The following is a 27,377-nucleotide window of genomic DNA, read 5'->3' as shown; positions in this document are numbered from 1 at the left end:
ATGGGGGTGGAAAAACTGGTGCAGTAGAACTATAGTTGTTGCCAGGCCAAAGAAGTGGGCCAGTGGTTGGGAGTGGAGCCCAGGGCTAGATTGCAGCAGCTGGGGCACAGAGCTTAGCAGCCAGTGGTTGGGGCTGTTAGGTTTGCCCCCTGTGGCCAGGTGCCAAATAGCCAGGGATTGGCAGCTGGCAGCAGAGTGGCCAGCAAATGCCCTAGTTTGGGACTGGTCTGGTCCCAAGTATTCTGGACCAGGGAGATCCGACCAGTACATGATACTGCCTTCATTTCATCTCACGTTCTATTGGTTCCATTTTTAACCTGTTGGTGGTTTAGAAAAGTTTTGTATAATAAAGTTGTGCTCACCACTCTAATATTTGAACAAAAGATTACAAATGCCTAACCTCTTCCAATTGTTAACTCCACACTGATCTTCAGTACAGCTCTTTGTTTACTTGCAGCATGTTAGAGATGAATAATATACCGTCCTTCAGAACAAGGGACAATACAGTTGAATAAATCTCTTCTGAAGATCTGGGGAAACCTACCCAGCTCACATAAAACAGAGAATGGTCTGTGATATTTCTGCTCGAGAGAAGCAGAGCAAATCTGAACTCAACTGTCACCTTGGTTGGGTTTTTTCCCTTTCCCTATTGTGTGTCCAGAATAGAGGCAGATGCAGTATCTGATGAGTAAAGTGGGGTGAGAGAGGTTAAGTGAGAGAAATAAGCACAGTAGCAGCCTTTTAGTTGGTTAAAACAGATTGTTCATTCAGTTGTTAGTGACGCATGATGAAAGTGCATTTCTGCCCCCCTCTGTCTCTGGAGAGCAGGGAGTAAGAGGGCCGCTTAGATGTCTAGAAATGCCAAGCATTGAGTCGCACGTCAGCCCGTATCTAGACTGGGGCAAGAGAAATGAGATGGCACGTGGGCTAGGAATAGGCTGTAGATCTGTAATTTCATTTTACTCTTCTCTCTCTGGAGCTCTCACACTATGGTTCACAGCTGTGTGCAGAGTCCAGCAGCTGGAAGATGGCCATCTGAAAAATGAACACCCCATTGATGGTCTTGGTTTTTTTTCCTCTCTTTCACCACTACAGAAAATGAAGGAGTACCTGGAAGGCAGGAACCTGATCACCAAGCTTCAGGCCAAGCATGATCTTCTACAGAAGACTCTGGGAGAAAGTGAGTCTGGGACCTGCTTGTTGCTCCATTAGACAGTTGTCTGTAGTTATTGAATTAGGCAGCTGACTGAGCGTGACTTTCCTAGATTACCAATGCTAAGTGGACAGACTCATGTTTTATGAATTTATTTTTCCAGCTTGCTTGGTGCAGCACTAAATGGGTGCTTGAGTAATGTGAAAGGCAAATGCATAATGAGGCGCGAATGTGCCTCTTCTGTTGATTTAAATGAAGCATGTACCCACTCCTGTCGCTTCCCCTTCTTAATCTGAATGGAGGTAAACCTTTTGATTTACTGTTTACTGCTGATTTTAGAAGCATTGCCTCATGAGGATGGTAGAGGAGCTCCTTTTCACCCCTGTAGGCTCAATCCAAACCAGACTAATGCACTAGAACCTGCCCCGTGTTCGTAGAAATACAAACGCATTTCAGAGAAGATCAAATGTGCATCTACTTGGCAGAAGGAAGCAGTCAAGATTGAACGTACTCACCACTGAATAACAGGTCTCTGCCTCCCCAAGCAGTGTATCCATGTCTCCATGCAAGCCTCCCCAGCCAGGGTTTGCTTGGATGGTTTGGGAGTCTGAATATCTGCTCTGCAATGGCTTGATTTCATAGACTCTTACATATACATGATAGCAGGGCCTGCTTCTCTGGGCTAGGTATCTGAATTTAATCCCACAAGCGCAACTTCTCTTCTGGATGAGTGTTTAAACAGTGTGCAGGTTGTAAAGTTGGTTTGTTTTCAGAGTTCAAAAAAAAAAAGTTGTCTTGCTCTAAAAAGAACTTCATGTTAATCAGACCAAAACTGTAGGGAGTGAGGAAAGGATATTGAAAGTCCCTTGTCCTCCTCTTCAGCTGTCCTATGAAGTGGGCAAGGAGAATCAGAAATGCAGTTTCTTGAGTGCCTTTTTCCTTAGCCTATAAACATCTCCACATGACACCCAACTTGCCTCTGTGACGAATCACATTCTTGGTTTGTAGCTGACCTCTGCATACCATGACCTCTTGGCTCTTAACCTGCCCGCCCCTTGAACTGATCTCAAGCTGAGGCACAAGGCAGGAGTAAGAGAAATGTTCCATGTGTTGGTTGCGCCTCTCTAGCTTTAGAGGCCCCTGCTGTTTGTGGTTGCTTTGCAATGCTTGAGCAACTTGGGAGCTGAGCTTAAGAAGGGATCTGGTGCATGTCCGACAGAGTAAGCAAGAGCTACTTAAAAACAAGCCAACAAAAAACTCTGCTGTTATCTGTGGCATTGGAGGAAACAAGAGGTGCATTATGGCTCTAGTCCAAAGCAAGGAAATCAATGGGAGAAACAGAGATGAGTGCTCAACACCCAGTCCCATAACTTATGCTAAACCTTTTCCCACATTGCATCAGCCTCACTCCAGGAAGGCCTTTTGCCCGCTGAAGTACAGCATGCAGCTGCATCTCCCCAGATGCTGGGGAATGCCTATTTCTATTGTGCTTTTTTTCCCCTTTAGCTTACGTCTGATCACTTCTCTTGCAAATGATCCTAATCTAAAGATAAATTCTGGTAATAAAAATACCAGCAGGTCTTCCTTTTAACAAGTAATTATGTCCATGCCTGTCTACATTTCTCATTGTAATGTAAGAGCCCTTTGATGTTGCCTCAGCTGTGTAATTTACAGGTATGAATGTTCTGTGACAGCAGTGGGACAGATGGTTAAGAACTCTGGTTCTGGATAACATTTTTATACAGTGTGCACTATTTTGGTTAAATGTGCTTTTACACCGAGAGGGGAAAACGACCGCTCACAATGTGTTTTGTTGGATCACAGCATTCAACAGTTGGCCCTTTTCCTTCTGTCTCATCTATCAGTGAGGCATTAAGCTTTGGTGGGGAAAGGAGAGCCAAATCATTAGCTGGTGTAAATAGGCATAGCGGTGATGTTGATTTGTACCACCTGAGGATCTGAGCTGCAGTGCTTGAGTGATCAAAGGTATATGCCAAATATTGTAGCTCCTTGTTTCCTTCCTGTGCTATTTTAACTGCTGTTTCATCAGCAGCCATGGTAGCGTGATGCCCTCCTTGCAAACAGAATGAAAGTTAATGGAACGATTTTGCAAATATGATTGTGGAATATATCATTAAAGTGCTGCCTCTTGAAATAGCTAACTGCTTGTACATCGAGCCTGTGGGCTAACAAATCAGAAAATGTTTTCAATCTTTCTAAGTGGTTTCATAAAGTATAATCTGCGCCCCCACCCCCACCCCTCGGTCCCTTGGGAAGGAGGAGGGAGAGGTTGACAAGCCTAGTTTTTTTGGCAGTGGAAGTCAACAATTAGACTGCACGGGGAACCAATTTTGAGAAACAATGCTTTCCAAATAAAGAGTCCGCAGGCTGCCGAAGCTGTTTTCTGCATTTACTGGTCAGGCTTGGGGTGGGGGAGACTTTACCAATGGGAATGGGCTCTCCTGATCTTAATAGTGGCAGTCCTTGGGGGAAGCAGCCACATGATCACTCCTTATTGTTCTCCCAGTCCCCCTCCCCATTTCCAAATACGGGTTGCATGTCTTGTCAAAAGCATTTTCCTGTTTCTGTTCCCTGGTGCTGCAAGCCTTGATTTTTTTGTGTGTGTGTTTCCCCCTAACAGGTCAAAGGACTGACTGCTCTCTTGCCAGGTAGGTGTGGCTACAAGAAACATTGTTTAAAAGAAAGCCTCTTCCAAAAAGCCATCTGACAAAAGGAGTTAGTTGCCAATTTAAGACCTGTATAGATTGGAAAAATGAGATGTTTTTCACACTTCCTGTTAACCAACACATCTTGAAGCACCACTGCCTTTGTCTGCTCAAGGTGCTAAATGGTGTTTAACAGAGTTCCCTAACAACACATTGGTAAACACACCCCGTTTTTCTAACTTAGGTGGTATGATTTGACTCTTCAGGATTTATCCACAGGGGAAGGGAGCCGCGGGGGGGTGGGGAGAAGCCAAACAGCATCTTAAAGTGTTCTGAATGCTTAACAGAAGGTTGGGGGGAGAGGAGCAGAGAATGGTCAGAGGCATTTTCTTTCTCCTTGCCCTGCTGACCTCATCTGGTCCAAGATGAAATTGGGTTGCCGCATATAAGGCCACAAAGAATAAATATTTTGCTGTAACTGAGACGAAGTATCAATCACGGTACTGTAGAAGTCACCAAATAATATGTGAAACTCAGCTTCTCCTGATAGCGGGTGGGAGGAAATTATTCTGATGGGGCTTTCTGTGAAATGTAACACATCTGTGGCCTGGTCTACACTGGGAGTTTAGTTCAAATTTAGCTGCAGTCGGTCGATTTTGGTGCTCCTGCTTTTCACGAGGAGTTTAGCTAAATTTGACCTTGCATGGTCAACTTACGATAGTGCTGTGACAGTCGAAGCTCATGGCCTGCGGGAGGTGCCCTGCAGTGACCACTCTCGCCAGGACTTGGAACTCTGCTGCTCTCCAGGGGAACAGGAAAAGCCATGGGAAAATTTGAATTTCATTTCCTGCGTGGCGAGCAGAGCTCAGAGGCAGCACACTTTGCCGTGAGTTCCTAGGGTCGCATGTAGCATGCTGGAGATCTTGGCCCTCACTGCTGCATGGGGAGAAGAATCTGTTCTTGCAGAACTATGAACCAGCAAAAGGAACACGGATATCTACACCACGATTGCAAAGGGCATGGAGGGGAGAGGCTACACCGGGGACACTCAGCAGTGCCATGTGAAAATAAAGGAGCTGAAGCAGTCCTACCAGAGCAGACGGAGACAAATGAACTGTCTGGATCATTGCTGCAAACATGCTGCTTCGCTGACCAGCTGCACATGATCCTTGGGCGGAAGGGGGTGGACCTGACCAGCTTCCCTCGCCAGTCCATGGATTCCTCCAAAGACACTCCTTGAGTGCTAGCATGGAGGACAGGGTGGACAATGAGGAGAACGTTTAGCAGGCGAGTGGGGCAGTCGATGTCACTGCCAGCCAGGATCTTTTAATAACTTTGGAGCCAGTCCCCTCCTCCTAGGGTGTCTCGCAGCCAGCCACTATTCCCAGGGAGTGTGTATTTTTTACCGTGCTCGAAGTGGATTAAGGCAATTGGGCGTGATCTATGGCAGCCACTGTGCTTACACAATTGCAGGGGGTCCCTGGAACAGCTTGTTAACTGTCTGGAGATGGAGTGGGAATCCTCCCTGCATGTCTCCGTAGAAGCTCTCCTAGAGGAACTCTGCAGTCACTCTCACAAGGTTTCTGGGGAGGCCTGCCATAGTCTGGCGTTATGGCAGCATAAGACCAGGTTTCTGGCCACAATCAGTCAGCATCTGTGCAATTCAGAAGAGGCTGATCTCTCGCAGGCAACCTGGATGGAGCATGGGCAGCTATTAGCTGGTGCCTCTGCAGTAAACCTCTTGTTTGCTTGTCCCCAAGGAAGCGTGGCTTGAGCCCCTGCCCTGCTGCCATGCATGGACCTCCTCCGCTCTCCTGCCCGCGTGGTCCTGCGGGGAGGGAAAGTTGGGCTCTTCCACCAAGTGGTGGGGTGATGAGCACACGGGGGCCGTGTGAGTCCCTGTCCTGCCACCGCGCCTGGACCCCCCTCACCCCGCAGGCTCGAGCTCCATGCCTGCCACCAAACCGAGTCCAGCTTCTCCCCTAAGAACTCTGTAATACCGGCTGCATAGTGGCTGCTTAGAAGCATAACTGTGGCCCTGTACAAAATGCATCCCTATTGTCTTGAGACGGCCCTTCCTTTTTGTGAACAGATTAGGTTTTACACTCTACAGTGAAGTCTGGCCTTCGTTTTCTGTTACAGTGGGAACAGTAGTGAGCATGCTGTGCGCTTCCCCCTGCTCTGCCAGCTGTCCGGCTGGCAGAAATCTGCAGGCGAGAATGGTGTAAGGATGACATGTGCAATGAGCAAATGCAATCTGCCAACTTGGACAGGGAGTGCTAAAGTGAATGGAGGACTGTGCTGCTGCTGGAGATGGGTTCCATAGCTTCCTTTCCCATGGGCCCTAAAATACGGTGGGAAAGTCCAAGGACAGCCTTGCACTCAAGCCCCAGGAAATGCATCCCAAAGCAAAAGGCTGTCCTTGCAAATGTGACATCACAGGCCCCGTTCCTGCCCTAGACTCCTTTTCTGTTCCTGCTGTGTCCCCCTAATAAACTCATCATTTCTGAATTCTTTTTATTGCTGTGTTGGGGGGAGGGGAGACGGTGGTTACAGGTAAGCATGGGAAATACAGGGGCACCGCGTTGAGAGCAACATGCATGACCCTCAACTCTGGCCATTCATAAAACTGTGGTTCCAAGTAGGGATGTAAAATCTCATTTAGTTAGTTAACCAGTTAAGCTTAATGTTTAACCAGTTAATTGACTAAACAGGGTGGGCAGGCTAGACTGGTCCCCATGCTATGGTCAGGGGCTGGAGTGTTCCTGCCTGCAGCACGCTGGTGATAGACCCACCACGGTAGTGGGCTGTTCCAGCCTGGCTGAATGCCCCTGAACTATAGTGGGCTCCATGGGGCAGGAGCAGCCCCCTATCCATGGTGGTCAGGGGGCTCCTCCAGTCCCCACTGGTTAACGGTAAAGGATGAGGCTTACCGCTTAACCATTCATGTCCCTACTTCAAAGCCTTGCTGTGCTCTCCTTGCCCTGGTGTCTGGCTGCTCATAGTTACTGGCTAGGCGCTCTGCCTCAACCTCTCTCCTTGCCATAGAACTTCCCCCTTACTCTTACAAATACTATGGAGCACACAGCACACTGCCACTGAAATGGGAATGCTGCATTTGCTGAGGTCTAAGCTAGTCGGTAGACTGTGGAGCTTTCTTTTGAACATGCTCTTTGGCACTTATATCACCATTATGCACTTGCTCAGCCTGTAGTTGAACTTCTCCTCATGGCAGTCCAGGCTGCCCATGTACGGCTTCATGAGCCACAGGATCAAGGAGTAGGCTGGCTCACCAAGGATCACTATTGGCATTCAGTGCCTGCAGTGGCCATTTTCTGGTACTGGGGGCGGGAGGGATTTCCAGCTTACAGCACTCTGAAGAGGCAGAAGTTCCTAAAGATGTGCATGTCGTGCACCTTTCCCGACCATCCCATGTTGAGGTGGGTGAAAAAGCCCTTGATGTTGGTGAAACAGCTTCACCGTTGCCTGCAGCAGCATTGAAAAATCCCCCTTGCAGTTTACGTACTCCTTGGCAAGGTGGTTGGGGTCTAAGGTCGGCACGTGCGTTCCCTCTATCGCCCAACCATAGATAGGGAAACGCAGTGCGGCACAGCCTTCCACTATGTCTTCCATGTTTTTCAGAGTCACTACCCTTTCTAGCAGAAGGATATGGATCACAGCTACTTGGATCACAGCAGCCCTCACTGTAGATTTCCCCACTCCAAATTGATTTCCAGCTGACAAGTAGCTATCTGGCATTTCAGGCTTCCACTGGGATATTGCCACTCATTTCTCCACTGGCAGAGCTGGTCTTATTCTGGTATTCTTGTGCTTGCATGAAAGTGGCCTTACACGTGCAAAACTTTTGCAGCCATTGCTGATTGTCCCATACCTGCAGCGCTACGTGGTCCCACCAGTCTGTGCTTGGCACCAGAATCGACATACCGCTATGTCCAGAGGATTGAATGCGGCCGACATTTGTCAGTTGCTCAATGCAAGTGTTTCACAAAAATGTGTTCATGGCTTCCTGAGATTCTTCCTCATTCCAGCAGACCCTGGATGCACTCTGGACATACTACAGCATAAGGCGCACCATGGTTAATATGATTCCCATACTGCTTTGACACTCAATTGGATCCATGATGGGTTCCACGCTTTCCTTTTTATGGTGTCTGTATGGGTAACCAAGGGAAAAAGGGGCATGAACAGATTGTTTGCTGTTGCTTTCAAGCAGGAGGGGAGGGATGAGATGAGTGCATTATGGGACACTGACAACTGCTGCACAGTTTTGGTCCCCTCGGACACTGGGAGCATAACCCAGAATGCAAAGGAGCGGCAGGAACTGTGGCATAGCTACCAACAGTGCATCACTCACAAAGTCAATAGTAGCTATCCTATTGGGATGCACTGTTTCTAACTGCGTCAAATTCTTGCACACTGTGGGGACAAGCACCTTCTATTTTAAAAACATCGAGGGCTGAAAAATCGACTATGCTAAATTCGAACTTATCTCGTAGTGTAGACAATGGCCTAAGAGTGTGTTTTTCAGGGCTTTGTAGGCCAAAGTGATTGTGGAGCTCACTGGCTTCTTAACAAATTGGGATTGATTATTCCTGGTCTGAAATGATTACTCCATTTCCTATTCCTCCCAAGAAAGCTGAGCTGAAAGGTCCTCATTAGCATCTGACATCTGTAATAATAAAATATCATTCATTTTGAAATAACTTAAAGAATCATTTTCACAAATCTAAAATGTACCTCACTGCCATAATGGCTCATGGAATCTGCTTTCTCACTTCTCTACAGCTCAGTCTTGTTTTTAAAAAAGTCATAATTTCTGTAAAACGAACACTGCAGTTGTGATTCTTAAACATAATAAAATGGACATGCTTAGAATTCTGCAGTCAGCTATCTTGGCAGACAAGCTGAGCTGAATTCTCCAGTAGGCTTTGGCTATCCCTATCTCCCCTGATTCAGTTTTACAGAAAACGAAGGCATTCGGAACCCCAGAAATAAGGTAAAAGGAAAGGCCTTTAACAGAGCAGGCTCAGACCTCCTTTAGATCAGGCACTGATAGCCACCTGTATAAACAGTAATTATGAAATCATTTGTAATCATGGTCTTGTTGTTTGGAAATAGTTTAATTTGGCTGTCAATTTTTTATTTTTATTACAGGTTGTTATAATGAATAATGCTTATATTAACAGCACAGAGGGAAACCAGTTTGCTTTTTTCTTCCTCTTTTCCTGTGGCTTTAAATCATCCAGTTAAATGGACTTAGTTTCGAAATTATAACCAATTTGAGTTAGAGTAAAAGGGGCTTATAGAGTGGCTTTCCATATGGTTGGAAGGAAGAGGTTAAGTATAGTTTTGTGTAAAGGCAGTTGGCTCCCCTGTTGGAGTTTCAGGATGATAGTAGTTTTATATTAAATCACTTAGTCTTTCCAAAGATCCTCTGAACTGACACAGTGCAGATCATTGAAATTGTTTTCCATATCTGGCTCCTTTTGCCACCAACAATGAGAACATTTTTTTAAACTATCCTATTCAAGCATGTGCTTTGGTCCCTTTGACATTTGCCTGTGTTCTTTCCTCTCCATCTTCCACCGATGCTCCGTTCTGGGCTTCTGATCAGTGGCAGACGCAGCTCTACGATAAGGAAGCAGGTAATAAAGAACTTCACTGAAGCATGAAACTCTGCCTGTGAGGGATGAGGGATTATTTTTGTCTGCCTCTTGTATAGAAATTTTTTTATATGCTCTTTTCAAGAGTTTGGGAATCCAGAAACTCAAATGGTGAAAACCTGGATTTTCTATAGACTTTTTTTGGAAACTTTTTTTTGAGGGGGGGGGAGGGAGGTGGATGTAACAAATTTGATTTTTATGCAGGTGCAGGTTGGTATTTTGAAAAAGATGTTGTGTTCAGAACTCTATACAAATGGGATGCCGTCTTGTACTACGAGGCTATAACTTCTGGACAAGCATTGGTTGAGCTACTCAAAGCCATCTGTCAGTTTTTTGACGTGCATCTTTTATTAAAATGTATGGCACCTTTGGAAATCAGGACTGATCTTTTTGTTTTGTACAGTGTTGAGTGGATTATCCATACTAAATCAATAATGAGTAATGTTATTGGAAGGACTTTAAATTCAGGCATTCCCAACTACTGAACAATTTTGGTTAAAGGCCAATGCTGAATGATCTCAATAACTTCCAATTATTATAGTACGTATGTAGAGACTTCCATCCGAGGGCCTCAGCTTTTGCCAAATGTTAATGAGTTGTGTATCACAGTGTGATGTAGGACAGTATTATCCCCATTTTACAGATCGGGAAACAGTCACAGGCTAAGTGTTTTTTTCCCCTATGCCACATGGAGTCTGGAAGAGCTCAGAGTAGAACCCAAGTCCCCTGACTCTCAGTTGCTTCCTGAGCCATGTTGCCAGCTTCCCATTCACGTGGCATCATTATCGTCTGTCCCATAGCAGTCTTCCTGAAGAACGATAGAACATGAGAGAGAATCTTGCTGAAGATTCTTCAGTCTGTTAACTTGCTACAGAATAAGATTGTGTATGTATCCTACTTCAGTTGATTTCTGCCTATGACAGGTGTGTGTGCTTGTATTGCTGTCTTCTGCTAGTGGAAATATCAGACTTGTATGTCTGATATTACCCCCTAGTTAGTAGCTACAACCTACATAAACAAGAAGTATGACTGTTATACTGATGGTCATAGTTCATGGTTTCCTGCTGACATAGTATTTGTACTGCTATTTAGTCTCTTTCACTCCCCTTTCTATTAAATAGGGTTGTAACTGCATGCTTGATGTACCTTTTGTAATAAAAGCGACTCCAAGGAGGTCTAAGGATGCTTTCTCTTCTGTCCACAGTGGGTGACTTATTGCTTTTTTTTAAAACATTGACATTTTAATAATAGAGGAACTAGATCATGTTATCTTGGGATAGGGAGGAACTGGAAAATAAGCCTTTCACATCCAGTAAATACAAGATTTGTCTCAAAACTTCATTTCCTCTGTTCTTTCTTTGGGCCCTGTTTCATTCTTGAGCTATAGCTTACAAAATCTCTCTGCTGACAACTTTCATGAACCAGAAAGTAGGCTGCAGTTGCTATTGTTAAAAGACATTACATAGCACCATGCATCTCTTGTTAGTGTGTTCGTAGTTTGAAGTAGGGATGTTAAATATGGCTTAATTGAATAGTCGATTAACCTCATGAATTTAGGTTAGTTGATTATAGTCCCTGGGGGTGGGGCTGGCCCCACTCCTGGGGGAGCCCCCTTCCACTCTGCACTGCTGGCAGCAGCACAGGGTGGCAGTAGCCCCTGCCCAGGGAATGGGTGGGTCTGAGCTTCCAGACCCAGCGTGAGCAGAACTGAGCTGGGCGGCCTGCCTGCCTGACTCCTAATACCCCACTGCAGCTCTGCATTTAAAGTGTAAGTCCGGGACCTGGTGGAAGTGGGACTGAGCTGAGCTGCTGGCCAGCCTGCTAAAAAATTTACGGGGGGCGGGGGCGGAGAGGGCAGGACATGGAGAATGTGTAGCCTATAGCATTAACCTATAAGCTTTTGCTTACCGGTTAATCGACTATACTATTACATCCCTAGTTTGAAGGAAAGGCAGACTGTATAGATGACATATTTCTTTGCTATTTAAGAAATTACAGGCAAAATGTGTTCCTTGCTATGTTTTGAGCAGTTATTTATTTATTTATTTTAAAGCTGATTTTTTTGAAAAACACTTTCGGTGTTGCATATCCCAATTTTTGCTTTATCAGAATTTAGTTTGTAGTCTGTCGTGCTGAAATTAGATGAAAGTAGGGTTGCCAGGTGTCCGGTGTTCACCCGGACATTCCAGTATTTTTGGCTCCTGTCCAGTTTTAAAAAAAAAAAAAAAAAATTCAGAGAATACTGGACACCTAAAATGTCCAGTATTTTCTGAATTTTTCCCTGGCCAGGAGATGAAAATGCCGGGCATCTGGCAACCCTACAAACACCCAGCGCCCGTGCCCCCAACTCACAACACTCACAGTCCTCATGCTTACCTGGTTCCCCGACGCTGCCGGCACAAAATGGGTGCCGGCCAAAAAACTCAGGGGAAGCAATGCTTTCTCCTGGGTGTTACTGCTTAACCACTCTTATCCCTGCACTCACTTTTAAAGGGGACATGCTGTTTTATTTTTATTTTATTTTTTTGGCTTAAGTCCTTGAAGTCCTTTTATTTATTTCCCCTCCTCCCCCAACAACTTTGGTCTCCCTCCCTTTTTTCCCCTTCAACATAATTTTTTCCTTTTTGGATGGGGGGTGGGGGGCGAGGAGGTGTTCAGTTTTTTCGTGGGGGGTGTTCGGTATTTTGGGGGAGGGGAGCTGTTTGGTGTATTTTTTTTTTCAACCATCTGGCAACCCTAGATGAAAGTTATAGTATCTGTTATTTTTGGATGCTGGAGAGCAGGAAACTGTTGGTGGAAAGATCTGCAGTGAGAGAGCCATATAAATTGAATGAAACTCTGAATCTTTACTGTCCAATTGCACACGTAGAGAATTTGCATTTCCTGTTGTTTGTAGGCTCTTATGTGCAGCGCTGAGTGTTTTGAACACCCTGAATTCATTAGTTGTGTAGATAGTAGTGTGTAAACAAAGCAACAAACAGACTCTTTCAACAGAAAGGGAATTAGTTGTGTGTCTGATGATCGATAGCCATTTGTAGCAGTGTTTGAGGGTTCACAAGGTATTCTGTACTTGATTGAAGCTGACATAATAAAGCCTGTAACTTGAAAAATCTAAACAAAGCTAATCTGCTTGGAAAAATGAATGTGTCTCAGCGTCCGATAATCCACACAAGTGATTTTGTGTGTGGCTGTAATAGTTCTTGGGAGTGTGACCTAACAATTGAAAATGCACCTTGTTGTGAGATGGTAATCTGTGAGGGCAGAGACTTGAGTGCTTCTTTATAAAGTTCACTTGGTGCCTCTCTGAAATGAGCTGTGTAAGACCTTTTGTGGTGTTCGGATGGTGATGGTTAAATTCTTTGTCATTAGCTAAAGCTACAGGTTTCCATAGTGTTTCGAAGCACTGTTGGATTGCCCAGTGTGTCCTTTTATGCAGCTTGTGGAAAGCTAGAGCAATCCAGATAGGGAGGAAGAAACATTGCTAATCGCAAAATTAGATTGGCTGCCCCCCCCCCCCCCCCCCCCAAAAGATCTGCTCTGGGAATTACTTAGGGGAATTTTATGGCCTGGCTTATGCAGGAGGTCAGACTAGATGATTACAAGGGTCCCTTCTGGCCTTGGAATCTACAAATTAAAGGTGTTATACAGCCTACTAAAAGGAAAATCATTAAACATTTTTTTAATTGAACTAATCCACTTAACTTCTGTGCCTTAGTTTACTCTTCTCTAAAATGGGAGTGATTACACCTTACCTCCCACAGGTACTGCTGAACTCGAATTGTTGGCAAAGTATTTTGCAATCCTCTGAAGAAAGGGGCTACAGTAATGCAATGACCTGTTTGCCTGTTGCACAACTTCATCACTGAAGGAAGGAGCATTAGCCCCATGGCCTAGCAATTCCAAAGGGCCCGGGGCTCCTGTCTGCCAACACTGCTACTGCAGCAGAGGCCTGGGTCAGAGTCATGGGCCCTTAAATTGCTGCCAGAGCCCCACGCGTTCCATGCGACTCTCAGAGCTGAGGGAGGGGAGCGTCACTTTTTGGGCTGTGGAGGGGACTGGTTGCCCCCGCTTCCTCCCCTTTCACGCTAGGCCCCCCCATCTTGCCCAAGGGTGTGCGGAAGCTGTCGACGTCCCTACTAAAAAAACGTTGTTTACTGTGTTGTGGCCCAGAGAACACCCTGAACTCCAAGCTGTCATTGTGAGCGGGTGCTTTTGCTCTTCTCAGTGCTTAGCCCCAAGCTCAGTGAGCATGTGTTGGGTAAAATGTTTCTTCAGTAAAATAAAAGGAACTTGTTCTGCCAAACAAAGATTTGTCACATTTGGGATAAGTGGAAATCATGGACATTGGAGCCATGACTTTGGAGAGACCTCAGCCAGAGATCCCCAGCTTTCTTTATCATGCCCCCCCACAAGATGAGCGGACAGCATAGTAGCTTTTCCCTCCTATTCCTTCCCTGGTATCTTATGCACCAGTTGAGCACCAGCGTTATGCAGACTTAAGTCGTTGCAGCGTAGCAACTGGCTGCCTCACAGTGAACTCAGTGAAGCTGGCCGACCCCAAGGAGCTTGTATACCATTGGTGCTGAAGCATCGCTGCTTCCAGAGGCATTGCATGAAGCCGTCCCTAGAGACGTTAATGCGCTCCAATAACATCTGCACTGAGTCCAGATGAAAATGGTCGATCCTTGGTTTTGACTTGATGCTTTTTCATTGCACTTTGATACGTTTATTCCTGGTTTGGGGTGACCGTTCCCATCTCTGCAGAAGGCAGTTTTGTCTCTAGGATAATTCACAGACCAAATAGTACTTCCTTGATATACTTCAGGCCCTGTGGACAGGTGTGGTCCCAGCCCCTGGCAGAAGGTGTATTGCTCCATTAAGTTTGCTTGTGGATTTCAGAGTTGCGTTGTTTTTATTTCTCAGTCACCTCTGTGCTTGATTCTGTCTCCCTTGGTTGCTCAGGACTCCAGCCAAGCCATTCCCCTTGTGGTGGAGAGCTGCATACGATTCATTAGCAGACATGGTAAGTGTTCAGATGACAGTCTTAATTTTTTTTAAATGCCCCATATCAGATTAAGGCAGGCGCAGGTCTCTTCTTAAGCACATTTAAACTCCTAGTGAAGAACCAGTATGGTAAGCTTTCGATTGCACCCCGCAACTCTAGGGAAGTTCGCACCCAAATTTCATAACTTGAATTGATCCATCTCTAATTTAAATAAATCACAAGGGTACTTCAGTGTGGGGCTGTCTCCTGCGGATGTTGAGAGGTGCCTGGTACAAAGCGCTTGTATTGAAATTCCAGAGTCGGTGCTACTAAGAACTGTCCTGTCAGAAGAGGTCAGTGGTGTTGCACTATTGTGTATCTTAAGCATAGGAAGAGAGAGTGGCTACTGCAGGTCCTTAAGATGGAAAATGCCGTGCATTAAACAGTGCCTCCTTCATGGGCCCTTCCTTTCCATTGTGGGGTTTCTTTGCTACAGAAGAAGTGTTGAATTTTTATTGGGTTTCATTCCAAATAGCGTCTTGACTTCAGTCTGGCATGACCTGGGAGGATGATCACTTCATCTGGGGCAATGTTACAGGCACAGGAACAGCTTGATTTCTTGTCAGGTCATCACCCCTTCTCCCCATCTCTGTGTTGCCTAGCTGCAGGTTTCCCTTCTCTAGAGTTGTAACTGGCCCACAGTATTCATGTGGCCCTTTAGGGAAGCCAAGGTGCAGATTTATTTGCTTTAATGAAAGATAAATCTATCTTTTTTTAGATAAGTGCCGTGCATTTTATTCTAAGGGGGTGTGGGTGTGTGTGTGTGTGTGTGTGTGTGTAGGTGTGTGTTTTTAATTAAACAGTATTTAATAATAGCACGAAGACAGACTGCTAGTCAGTAAGCTTTCATAGGGATGGGGTTTGTTTTCATCTAACTAATACACAGAGCCAGATAGATCCAGTTGTACTTTACCTTTGTCACAATCACTATTGCACTTTGGAAACTATTATATAATTTCTATCTAGCTTTTCCCTCTTGGAGAACTACATAAAATATATGCAAAGGATAGAACAATTTGGTATTAGAAAAGTATGCGCTTCGCATACAAATCCATGTCAAGGGAGAATGATAAAGAATTGATGGCTTGACCCGTTAAAGTTTTGTTCTGTAATATGGTCATTGCAGCTTACATCTAAATTAATGCTTTTAAATAAAGTTTTCCCTATAGATAGTGGATTGATTCCATTTTCATTCTCACTTTGCTGCATTTGGGTATATATTTTCATTGTGCAATAGAATATGTGTGTTGGTGACACAAGTAGTAATTAAGAGCCACATAACACAAGGAAGTCATTGCTTGGTGATTAAAATAGTACCGTAAATAATAAGACGACGAGCCGGCCACAAACTCCTTGCTCCCATTCAGAGACTTTAATAGAAACAACCATTTCCTTATCCTGGAATTATTTTATACGTTAGAATGTTTTAAACATTTGCTGCTCATATTTCATGTTCCAACAGAGAGGTTTTACAGTAATAGATTGGAATCTGACTACTTGCTTCCATCAGTTTTAATGATTTAAACTACTTAACCATTCTACTGAAATATCCTGAAAGTTTCCCTAGAGCCTCAAATATCAAGTCACATTAGTGCTTGGGAAGTTATTTTCTGTAATTCAAATGAATAAGTTGTTCTTCACTTCTTATCCTATTTTCTAATGTTGCTGTTAAACAATAAAAAGTTACTGTGTTCTACCCCAGGAGTGGATGCATAAATGAAGTGATTCAGTATATAGGTTGTATCTAAGTTTATTTACAGAGTACTTACTCCAAGATCTAAAATATTGGCAAAATATTAAGGCACTATTTATTTTTCTACTGTTCATGGCTGAGAAATGAATAGTTTTCAGTGTTTTTTCTGATGTGGAAGAGGAATTATGTACACTTTTATTCCTTATTGTACTCTTAGGTTTTTGCAGAAGCAAAATTTCCAAAGGGTACAAAAGAACTTGGCCTGTCCTTCTTATTGGCACAGTTGTAATGTTGTAGATGAATGGGACCCTACCCTGACTGTGCCTAGCCTGCGCAGAATATGATTTTTTTTATTTTAAAATTTCAACAGATGATATCAAATGTTTATTTTTACACTTTTCTAAGTGTAAAATGATTTTAAATTTTCAGTTGCATAAAATTATGGGCTTTAAGCATTTAAAAAAATGACCAGAATTTTCACAGCTGTGTAAAATTATGGCAGGATCAGATGATTTAATGACAGTACACATTGAAATTTAGAAATTCAAAGCATTTATAAACGGTGTGAAGTCAACTGTAAACATCACATGCCAAAATATTTAAAGTAGATATTCTTAAATCTAAGTTCTCAAGCAGCGTTTTTCTTCTTTTGCCTATTGGTAAATTTCAATTATTATCATTGGAAATAGTTTTAATGGTTTGTGTGTGTATAGTGAGATAAATTTACTGACACCAATAAGAATCTAAGCTTTCCAGATCTCCAATACAATATCACTTTGCCAGTTGAAGAACTGAGTTGTAAGCTTTGACTGCCATTGTGGGATTCTCTTATTGTCTTACAGGGCTACAGCATGAAGGCATATTCAGAGTGTCTGGATCACAAGTGGAGGTTAACGATATAAAAAATGCATTTGAGAGAGGTGAGAAGGATGTGTTGTGTGTCACAATCACCACATGTATTAGCATTGCCATTCTAAAATACTTCCAGTGTTTTGGACACAACTGATGGTGTCTTGTGTAGGTTTTTTTAACCGTTCCACGTTTTGTAAATGACTCCAGACATAGAATTTTTCCAGTGCTCGCAACCCTTGAACATAGAAAGCCATTTGATATGTTAAGCTTTGTGTCTTGCAACATGGCCGTATAATAATCCTTCAGAATTTCGGCACCTGTCATGTTTGATTGTTTAATGAGTGTGCATATGTCCAGAGGTGTTGAGCATTTCCTTTTTGCATTTAACTACATAGTCTGTTTTCCTCCATTTTGGGAATAGACTCTATTCTGTACCATACCCAGGGTGGGATTTCTTGCCCTGGCATGTCTTATGAAGCAATGTGACCACATTTAATATAATCACCGTAAGTGAAAGAGTCGGTTTCAATTCACTGTTTGTTCGGCTCTCATTTGGAGGGCTTTTGGTGGTGGTGCGGTTTTTTTTAAGCCCATCGGTAGGATTGGCCTTATGCACAAGCAACCCTTTGGATGCTTTCTGACCCAGCAACTCAGTCTGACCCCGTCTCCCTACCCACAGTGTCACCAGAGAGAAAGTTCCCTTTCAGGTTATTCCGAGCAGTTTGTGGTCCCCTTCTTGCTTGTCAGAGTTCTGGTTCTGCCACCACATACGCTTCATGCTCATATCTCCCCATGTCACAGATGTGGGAGCACAGCAAATCAGTGAAGGGAGAGAGAGATGGATATGATCTTATTTGGCCTAACAGTGAGGTGGTTGAGCTACAGTGCATTTGTCTTTTATCTAAGAATGAAGTACCTCGGAGAACAAGGGAAATGCATGTGTGGTAGGTCTGAGGGCTTCCAGCACCAGACTCCCAAGTAGCAAAGCTGTCAGACATCTCAGGGAAAACAGTTAGGTACTCCAGTAACGCCACCCTACAAAGAATGACCTTGTTTTTCTTAGCTTCATTTTGCCTGTTCCTCTAAAGAGGATGATATACAGAACTGACAGAGTTAACAATAAAGTCTGTGCAATTTATTACTTCATCCAGAACCTTTGGTGGCAGTTAATATCAAAGATAATGCTCTGGTGCATGGTGGACCATTTATTATCCTGTATGTTATTAAAGTAATAGTCAAGCTTTGGTAATATCCATCACATAATGGATATATATAGCTTTGATTTGAAGTTTGCCTCATCATTAAATCTAATTGTATTTGATTGGGAGTTTTCAATAGGGAACAGCTCCTTCAGTTGGTGGCGTCGTCGTCGTCGTCATCGTCTTTTTTTTTTAATAGACAACCAACAGTATAGATACAGTCACAAATTAACTATATCAAACTTTTTTTTCTAACCAATCCAGCACATGTCTCCTCCTAAGACTTGTAAAGGTAGCATTTGACCCAAGCATTGGCCTACTGTACAGGCCTTCTATCAACCCTAGAGGGAGTCACAGTACTGCGTAGCGGTGAGGGATTTATGGTCACGTGCTCCCTACCTCCTGTAACCCAACAGAACGCTGGGTCTGTTCCCTCCCACAAAAAGCACCCAGACTGCAGAGCCCACCAAAATTACCACAGCTCCCGCAGTAATTGTCATGGATGAGGGGTACTCTCCTTGGGTGGGGGTGAGATGACAGTCAACCCATTTATTTGCCTGACTGGGAGCATCCAGCCTCTTCAGCAACAGAGGATGACTGCCAAGGACCTTTCTTGATTGGCAAAGCCACCCCTTAAATACCAGTCATACTCCCATTGCCTGCTGAGTATTTAGGGGAGGGAGAAGACAGGGAGTAACCCTTGGATCACATGGGTTCTTCTCTCTGGCTGGGACCTATCCTTCTAGCAGAGCAGACTAACCCTCTGACTACCAAAGATCTTACTCTTCCTACCTCTTCTTAATTGTGTGTTTGTAACTAGGAGAGGATCCACTAGCTGGAGACCAAAATGACCATGATATGGACTCTATAGCGGGAGTTCTGAAACTCTACTTCCGAGGGCTGGAGCACCCTCTGTTCCCGAAGGAAATCTTTCATGATCTGGTTGCCTGTGTCAGTAAGTAGATGAGGGAATGGTGTGTGCTACTTAAATGCAAGCCCTGCAAAAAAGAAGACCCTTTACAACGCAAGACCCCCCCCCCCAGGTCTCTCCATCCTTTGCTCCCCATTTCCCTACCCAAAAAAAGATCAGTTTATGGTGGTAATCAAACTTTGTATTGCATCAAAAATGCTGACTTGATTTTTTCCATCATATCCCAGAGCCTTTTTTGAACCTCCCATCTCCCGCCTTTCCCAGAATATTTATCCTAATCTGTTTTAGGCTCTGTGCTCCAGCCACCATCAAAGTTAGGACTGCTCAGCTGGTTTTTTAATGCTGCAATCCTTAATCTCATGGCAAAGCCTATTCAGAAAAGCGAATCAGAGAACACAATTAAATCAGGACCACTCAGGATCTGCACCACAGCAGCATGCTTCCGAGAGGGTGGCCACAGCACCTTCAGACCCAAAGCTTCATACGTAGTTTTTTAAAAACAACAGTTTTGCACCTGCTGCTCCTTTTAAGGCCTCAGCTCAGAAGGTGCTCACAGCTGCTCTCTGGGAAGCCCACTGTTCCTGAACTTTGACCAGTCTGCTATGCCCAGTGTTGGTGACTGTGTACATACACTGTATCTCTTCTGGTGCATGCTGGGTATTTCCGAAAGGGAAGATGCTGTGTGTTGTTTGGCCTGTCTGAATAACTCTTCCATAACCACAAGGAAGGTTCCTTCTGGGCGCGCTGTGCCGAATATAGAATGTGAGAGGGATCTCACTCCAGGTATCAACAGCTTGGTTTATTTCAAAGCTTTTTCATTATCTTCTTGGAAACCAAGTTTAAATGGTCCCATTATTGCCAAATCATTCAGCAGCAAAGAATGACTCTATTGTTCGGGCAGTGGAATAGCCATCAGCAGCAGCCTTTGAAGTGGGGCAAAGATAACTGCTTCCGAAACAACTCATGGTTTTCTTCTCACAGTAAATGACTTTACAAAGCTTAATTCATATTAGATGAAAAGAAATAACTTCATCCTTCCAAGGCTGCCGATTTATGCTGCCCCCTTTTCTTCCCTCAATAGTCTGCTGCACCCAGAACTTTTAACTCACCCTTCCGCTATGAAGATCTATTTTCTGAGTCAGACCAAACATGTTTTTTTGTTAAACACCCACCTTTTGTAGCTAACTGGAATGAGTTATTGTGTTGGCTGTATTTAAACAGACATCACTCTGTGCGCCCACACTGTAAAAGAACCTGCTGATAGATTACACATACCATGCACCTTGACAATGAACGGCTTTGCAGATCAGGTTATGTATACATTATATCCTTCTTGAAGGGATTTCTGGAGAACACATCATACATGTTACAGGAAGCAGGCAGCCCCTTCCTTCCCCAAGATTCTGTGGTATTGTCTCTTGGCTCCTCTCCAATAATTCATGCTGCCCTGGTGTAGGGAACCTCAGAGTGTGCCACTAACATGCAGCTTCAGGGAATTCAGATACAGCCATGGTGATGTAATAACTCTGTATGGTGCTTTCTCCTCCTTTCAGCAATGGATAACTTACAAGAAAGAGCTCTACACATCCGGAAGGTCCTGCTAAGCTTGCCTAAAACCACTCTGATTGTAATGAGATACCTCTTTGCATTCCTCAGTCAGTGAGTATCCCAGAAAGCACCGGTGCTCTGCAGTAGATGTTGGGGTTGGTATAAATATGATGCATGAGAGGCCTGGAGGTGTGTCACTCTGCAGTTCAGGATGGAAGCAGCCTTGCCTTTGCCCGTAGCAGTCTGTTGCTTCTGCCAGCTTGCTGAACTCTTGCATCTACTTCGTGGGGCCTGTGACTAGAGAAAACATCAGCCACCTTGACAAAGGTCCTGAAATGGGAAGTAATAATCCTGGAGCTAGCCTGGTAACATAGTGGGAATGCAACATAAAGGATGTGGGTCTGGGTCCTAGGCTAGCTAGAACCGGGAGTGCTTGGTACTACATCCTTGTTGGGGTAGGTGGGCTCTGAATGCATCAGAATCGTTGGCCCCATCTGGTGGGTTCATGGAGCTCTTCTGTCAGGCTACGTCTAGACTGCATGCCTTTCTCAACAGAGGCTTTGTCAGATACTGTTGACACAGCCTCTGTTGAAAAAGAGCGTCTAGACTATGATCAGTATTGTCGACAAAGCGAGCTGCTTTTTCAAAAGAGTCTAGATGCTCTTTTGAAAAAGCACAGTTTGTATGCAATAGTGCCTTTTTTTGAAAGTACGTTCGGGGGAAAAAAAAGTGTTTTTCCTCGTAAAATGAGGTTTACCGCTGTCGACAAAACTGCCGCATTCTGTCGACTTACTGTCGACAGAACGCGGCAGTAGTGTAGATGCAGGTATAGTTTTGTCGACAAAAGCCAACTTTTGTTAACAAAACCCTGTAGTCTAGACACACCCTCAGACAGAACCGAGCCTCATGCTTGGGGGTGCTTGAGGATACTAAGAGAAGGAAATGTCACACATTAGATCTCTGCATATATTTTGTATAGAAGCTGATTATGTCAAGGGGGTTGTCTTCCATGTTCACGTGGAGGCAGGTTCAAAAAAGGGAGACTACACTTGGGAAGGGAGGTATAAATTTACCTGTGGTACATAACCAATATCTGGGCATGAATCAAAACATCAGATCCAGACACTCTTATATTTTGGCAGAGGTTAAATCTGAACTTCACATCTGGCAGACTGAACCTAAATTTTGGATCATAACGAAGCGATGTTCTGGGGGAGTCTGGAGCTAAATTTTGCAGCATCCCTTTAGATGTCACCAAAGTTGCCTGAAGTGAGACTTAAAACTAAGCACCAAGGCTATGTCTACACTGCAGAGTTATTTTGGAATAAGCTATTCCAGAATAGTTATTCCAAAATAGCTTATTTCAAAATAGCACGTATACACTATGGGGAAGCCTCAAAATTAGTCTGAGGCAGGCTTCCCTAATGTAGATGTGCTGTCTCGATTTAGAGCCCCAGGAGGAATAACATAGAATGGGCCTGGTGAGAGGCTGTTTTGAAATAGCAGAAGTGGAGCATCTACACACGCCTTATTTCGAAATAGCAATTTCAGAATATGCGTTATTCTTCATAGAATGAGGTTTACAGAATCGGAGTAAGCCGTCCGTTATTTCAAAATTATTTCGAAATAACAGAATTGCTGTGTAGACACGCGCATAATTATTTTGGAATAACAGCAGTTATTCCGAAATAACTTTGCCGTGTAGACACACCCTAAAAAACCAGGCACTGTCCCAGTGATGAGATGTTGGTATTTCTGTGGATTCCTGTTGGCTTGACGAGTCTCATCAGGGGAGTGACAGTACAAGAAGATTCAAACGTCCATACTTCAGAGTTGAATTCTGAGGCACAGCTCTGCGGGGCTCCGTCATCTTAATTGCATCATTTTGGCAGTTTGGAGGATGGATGTGTCATCCTTCTCCTTGTGATGGGTTTACCATCTTATTCTGCAATTTGAGGTTTCAGCTATAAATAACTTAAAGGGATATAGAATCTCTTGCCCTTTCTCTCATTTGTCTCCCACAGGGCATTAAAACTATCTAGACAAAGCAGCCCTTTCTGCCCTCACTGTGACTCCAATAAAATGGAGGAAAATTCGGCTTCCAGAATGGATTTATGTACCCATTGGAGAAACAGCGTATGTTTAGTTTGTGTGGAGCTTGGGAAATAAGATTTCTCAAAGCAGTTGTAGAAATATATTGATTTTAAGTAATAAATATGCTCTGGCCATTGAACAGTCATACGCAACAGTGTAACAGACATTATTCATGAAAGAGAGTATAGTCCTGAAACTCAGGGGCCCAAACTCTGTGTTGCCTTCTAAAGCTGCAACAAAGCTGACTTGTAAAGCTGCAACAAAAATCACTGTAGCTGGCTGAATTGTATTGGCTCCTAGTTGAATTAGCAGCACTTGCAAAACTGGCTTGAAGGGTAAAGGACTCTCATGAGCCCCAAAGCTGACTTCACAGTAAAACAGAAAGTGGTGTAAATCTTAACTTCAGCCTGCAGTCTACAGTCTTCTCTAAATAGGACCAAGCCTGGCCATACATGGATGGCAGACATTGTAGAGCAGTGTTTCTCAAACTAAGCTCCACGGAGCCCAGGGGTCCGCGAGACATCTCCAGGGGTTCCGCGAGGTTGACAAACTGGAAACATTGATAGGTACAACACATACAGTCAGTGGACCACTGGGCTCCACATAAATTTTTATGTATGTAAAGGGCTCTGGAGCCCAAAAAGTTTGAAAACCGCTATTATAGAGTAACTCAGTAGGCGGCAGATGGGACTTCTGTTTAAGTAGATGATACTTGATGGTAAGATATTTTCTAGGGATACTCTCTGTTTGTGATAGAGCCCATTTCACTTAGGAAGCAATGCTTGTATTATCTAAATATCATAGCTACATATGTACGTGCACTGAGATGGTATTTTTCTTGCTGTCCTAAATGCTATACACTCTTACCAATAGCTTGGGCAATAATTCTCAGAGCAGTTCTTCTGACGTGTCCCAGCTTTTGAAGAAGCTGCATTTCTATGGCTGTTGAAGTGATTCCTGCATTTGTAAATTTGCAAAGCTCTTCAGGCTTCTTTCAGGATGAAAACAGGTTACTAAAATAAGATATTTTGGTTTTACTGCTAATGTGGCCATCTGCATTAAACAATTGAGACATTTGAGTTCTGTTACCTGTATTTGGGATGCTATTACGTCAGCTACTCCTGAGATGTCCAGTCTCTTAGGTAAAGCTGGTAGTGGGTTTAAAATGGTCCAGGGTATTTGTTGAATCCTATCCTATATATGGAAGAAATCATTTTTGCACTGTAGAAAATAAAAAAGGTCCCAGAGCTACTGCTGTCTTTCCCTCCATCCAAGCTATGACATAGGAAAGAGGCTCTCTGCAATGCAAGAAGAGAAACTTTCCACAGTGGTGGTGTGAAATTCTTCAGTGCCTTGGGATGATGATTCCACAGACGTACCTTCAGAAGTCATTGAATTAAATGTTCCCTTCCAGCCTTAATATTTAATTACTCTAAGGATTGAACTGGAAAGCAGGGCCTTTCAAGGGGGTTGTCCTGGAACTTAGCTCTCTGGTGCTTAACCATTCATGGGTGCCTCAGAAGGCTTAAATTACAGGTTTGGGAGTAAAATGTATTCCCTTTTAAAGAAGGGTCAATGCAGAGACTTGGTGTTTGGCTGAACTTGGTAAATCCTACAGATGGGCTCCTGGAAAAGCTGCACGCAGAAAACACCTTGGTCTTTGGGGGAGGGGTTTGGTTTAGATTGCAATACACCTAACTCACGTTACCAAGCTCCAAGTCAGGCAGAGAAGACGTTAAGGATCCTTAATGTAGCAAAATTGACCTGGAGTTACATTAAGGCTTTGCTTTGGAACTGGATGCAGGGCTATCGAGAGATTATACGGAGTCAGAAAGCAGGATATGCTTCTGCTTTGTCAGCTCCCTGGTGCCTTTTTAAGCAATATGATCCCCGAGCCTCTACAATCTCTTAGAGGTTTCTAGCTCCACTTGGCCTTGCTTTTCAAATTGAAAAGGTTTTAGTATGTCGCTAATACTACAAGCCCTCAGTGGCAGCTTCCATAATGAGCATTGGCTTATTCTTGTGCTGTTGGGAGCCTTTGGGCTTGGAAAGCACTCCGTTTCAAGGAGGGTGCAAATGGAAAGAAGCAGACGGGCGTCTTGGTTGCCAGCTCCCTGTTGTGATCTGCGGAGCAGCAGTGGCTCCATCAGGTCCGCCTTGGCCTTTTGACTGGATGTAAGGTGTTACTGCAGCAGCTGCTATCGGAGCAGGGTGCAGAGTCAGCCGCATGTAAATAAATCCCCAGCAATGAAATGCAATCTGCGTGAAGAATACAGCTATTGAAAAGAGGAACCGTCTGACATTTTCTTTCTTTACCAGTGCTGTGTGCGCTGATTGAGGAGGAAGCTAGGGAAATGGAAACTGCCTTACTGATTGAATAAAGAAAACAGCATGTCAGCAAGCAGCAAAGTTGGGTTTTTTCTTTGTTTTCCATACAGATTACAACTAGGAATTTGTCTTAATGTAAGTAGCTTCAGATGAGACTCAGATCCTGGGAGGCGCATCTAGAGGAACTCCCCCTCCCCAGTAAATACCATCAGGTCATCTCGATCTTTTATTGACCCAAAACATTCCATTCCCAACAGAAGGGGCTTCAAGAGCAGAGCACCAAAAACTAACCCTCTCGGTTTAGATGTTTGCTTCCCTAGCATGAGGGGTCAGTACATTGCCTCATATTAATCCTCTTCTCGCCCTCTTATCCCTGTCTCTTGCAGTTTATCACAGTTCAGTGAAGAGAACATGATGGATCCCTACAACTTAGCCATCTGCTTTGGGCCCACGCTGATGTCTGTGCCTGAAGGTCACGATCAGGTCTCCTGCCAGGCTCATGTCAATGAGCTGATCAAAACCATCATCATCCAACACGAGAACATCTTCCCAGGACCAAGAGACCTAGACGGTCCAGTCTACAGCAGGAGTGGGAGCACTGAGGATTACTGGTATGGTGGGAGCCGTCAGGGAGCAGATGAAGGGTGCCAGCACGGACCCAGCATGGCCGTTCTTATTCGGTGGATTGCAACTGAATCTAGAAAGCTGTAGCGTGGGTTAATCTTCAGGATAGTATTGGCGGCGGGGAGGGGGAGGGTACAAAATCACCATTTCCATCCAACCCAAACCCCAGGAGGCCTGGCCGTGCATTCTGTCAGAAGGCAGCATCTGGAAGCAATTGAGCCAGAGCAGCTCCTGTCAACTAAGGTTGAAGGTTGGGGAGAGGAGGGGGCAGGGAGGTGTTTGCTTTTCCTCCTGGTTGAATAGAACTTATCCACCTCCTGCTGAAAGGAAGAATCTTTAACTGTCTCGCTGCCCTAGCCTGCAAAGGATTTTCTTGCACTGATATTGTAAAAAAGAAGGCAGTCTAGTAGCAGAGTGAGTTGACTGGTTTCTATCCTGTTCCAGGACAGGATAACTCCTCCACCATCTGACGGCTGTAGATATGATCTGTGAGGAGAGGCTGTTTGGTACAAACTGCTAGAAGTTTTAAACAAAGGGCTGTTGTAGTGGCAGTTTGATTCATTTACGCGGCATGGTTTCCATTGATTTTACTGGCTGGCTGAGTTGTCTGGGGTGACTTTTCAATCCTTTCAGAGGTCTGTGTTTGCATCACGTGTGAGGTTTGCCCCTAGGCAGATGGGAGCTGTCAGAGGGAATGAACAAGCTAAATGCTGAGCTAATTATTATTATTGCAGTAATGTGTACAGGAGATCTTTGCGATGTGTGGGTCTCCTGTGGCTTGGGAGGGGCGGGGGACAGGAGCCTCAGGGAGCTCACTGTAGCTCATGGCCACGGGAGTCAGTTCCCCATGCCTGCCAAGAGGCACAGTGAGTTCCCTGCAACTCCTGGCAGCTGCGGTGAGTGTGTGTGTCTCTCTCTCTCTCTCCTTCCCCCCGCTCCCGGCTCCCAATCTCACTGTGTGGAGCTCACCATGGAGGCTGAGAGCTGCAGCTCCCAGTAGTCATGAATTTTGCCATTTGCAGTGGATGCAGGAACATATCCACTGCAAATGGCGAGTGTTTCCTGTATGATGTTTGTGTGAAACCTGACGTGAAGGGGACAATCCCTATCCCAAATTATTAATACTTAACCTGTATATCCCCTTCCCCATGTATTGTACTTGTTTTTCGTTACTCTGGTACAGAGTAACAAGACCCAGGGGCTAAAGGCAGCCCCCAGCTTGCTTGGATACAGCCCCACAGGCTCAGGGCTTCTCTCCTCTCCCAGTGTTGGGGAGCCTGTGCTGGAACTCCAGCCCCTCTGCCATCCCACCATGAAGCTGAAGCGCACACAATCTACTAGGCTAGGCTAGCCCCCCCCCCCCCCCCCCCCAGGCTCTGGTGTGCAAGGGGAATGTCTTTCCCTATGTCAGTTGGGGGCCACGTTAGTGAGGGGTTGGTTTTTCTTTTTTGCTTCTCCCTTGTGTGCGGCCCCAGACTGATTTCTCTGTGGGTCAGCGGCCCCTGACCCCAAAAAAGGTTCCTCAGCCCCGCTCTGGTATCTGGCTCCCAAGTGCTCTTTT

The 27,377-nt window shown here is 44.6% G+C and overlaps 1 protein-coding gene across 6 annotated transcripts in view; it reads left to right on the top strand.

Annotated features, from left to right (window-relative positions):
* SRGAP2 (SLIT-ROBO Rho GTPase activating protein 2) overlaps positions 1–27,377 on the top strand; it is a 212,301-nt gene that overhangs the window by 162,128 nt on the left and 22,796 nt on the right. For all 6 annotated transcript variants that reach the window (XM_075910141.2, XM_075910137.2, XM_075910140.2 and 3 more), the window contains 8 exons: positions 1,096–1,180; positions 3,795–3,822; positions 9,455–9,485; positions 14,466–14,526; positions 17,083–17,160; positions 19,112–19,246; positions 20,776–20,881; positions 25,579–25,803. In XM_075910141.2, the coding sequence (XP_075766256.1) occupies positions 1,096–1,180; positions 3,795–3,822; positions 9,455–9,485; positions 14,466–14,526; positions 17,083–17,160; positions 19,112–19,246; positions 20,776–20,881; positions 25,579–25,803 (749 nt within the window). The remainder of the gene's footprint in view (positions 1–1,095; positions 1,181–3,794; positions 3,823–9,454; positions 9,486–14,465; positions 14,527–17,082; positions 17,161–19,111; positions 19,247–20,775; positions 20,882–25,578; positions 25,804–27,377) is intronic.

Source organism: Pelodiscus sinensis, chromosome 27 (genome assembly GCF_052426305.1).
Source record: "Pelodiscus sinensis isolate ZL-2025 chromosome 27, ASM5242630v1, whole genome shotgun sequence".
NCBI lineage: Eukaryota > Metazoa > Chordata > Testudines > Trionychidae > Pelodiscus > Pelodiscus sinensis.
This window is presented reverse-complemented; position numbering and strand designations above follow the sequence as displayed.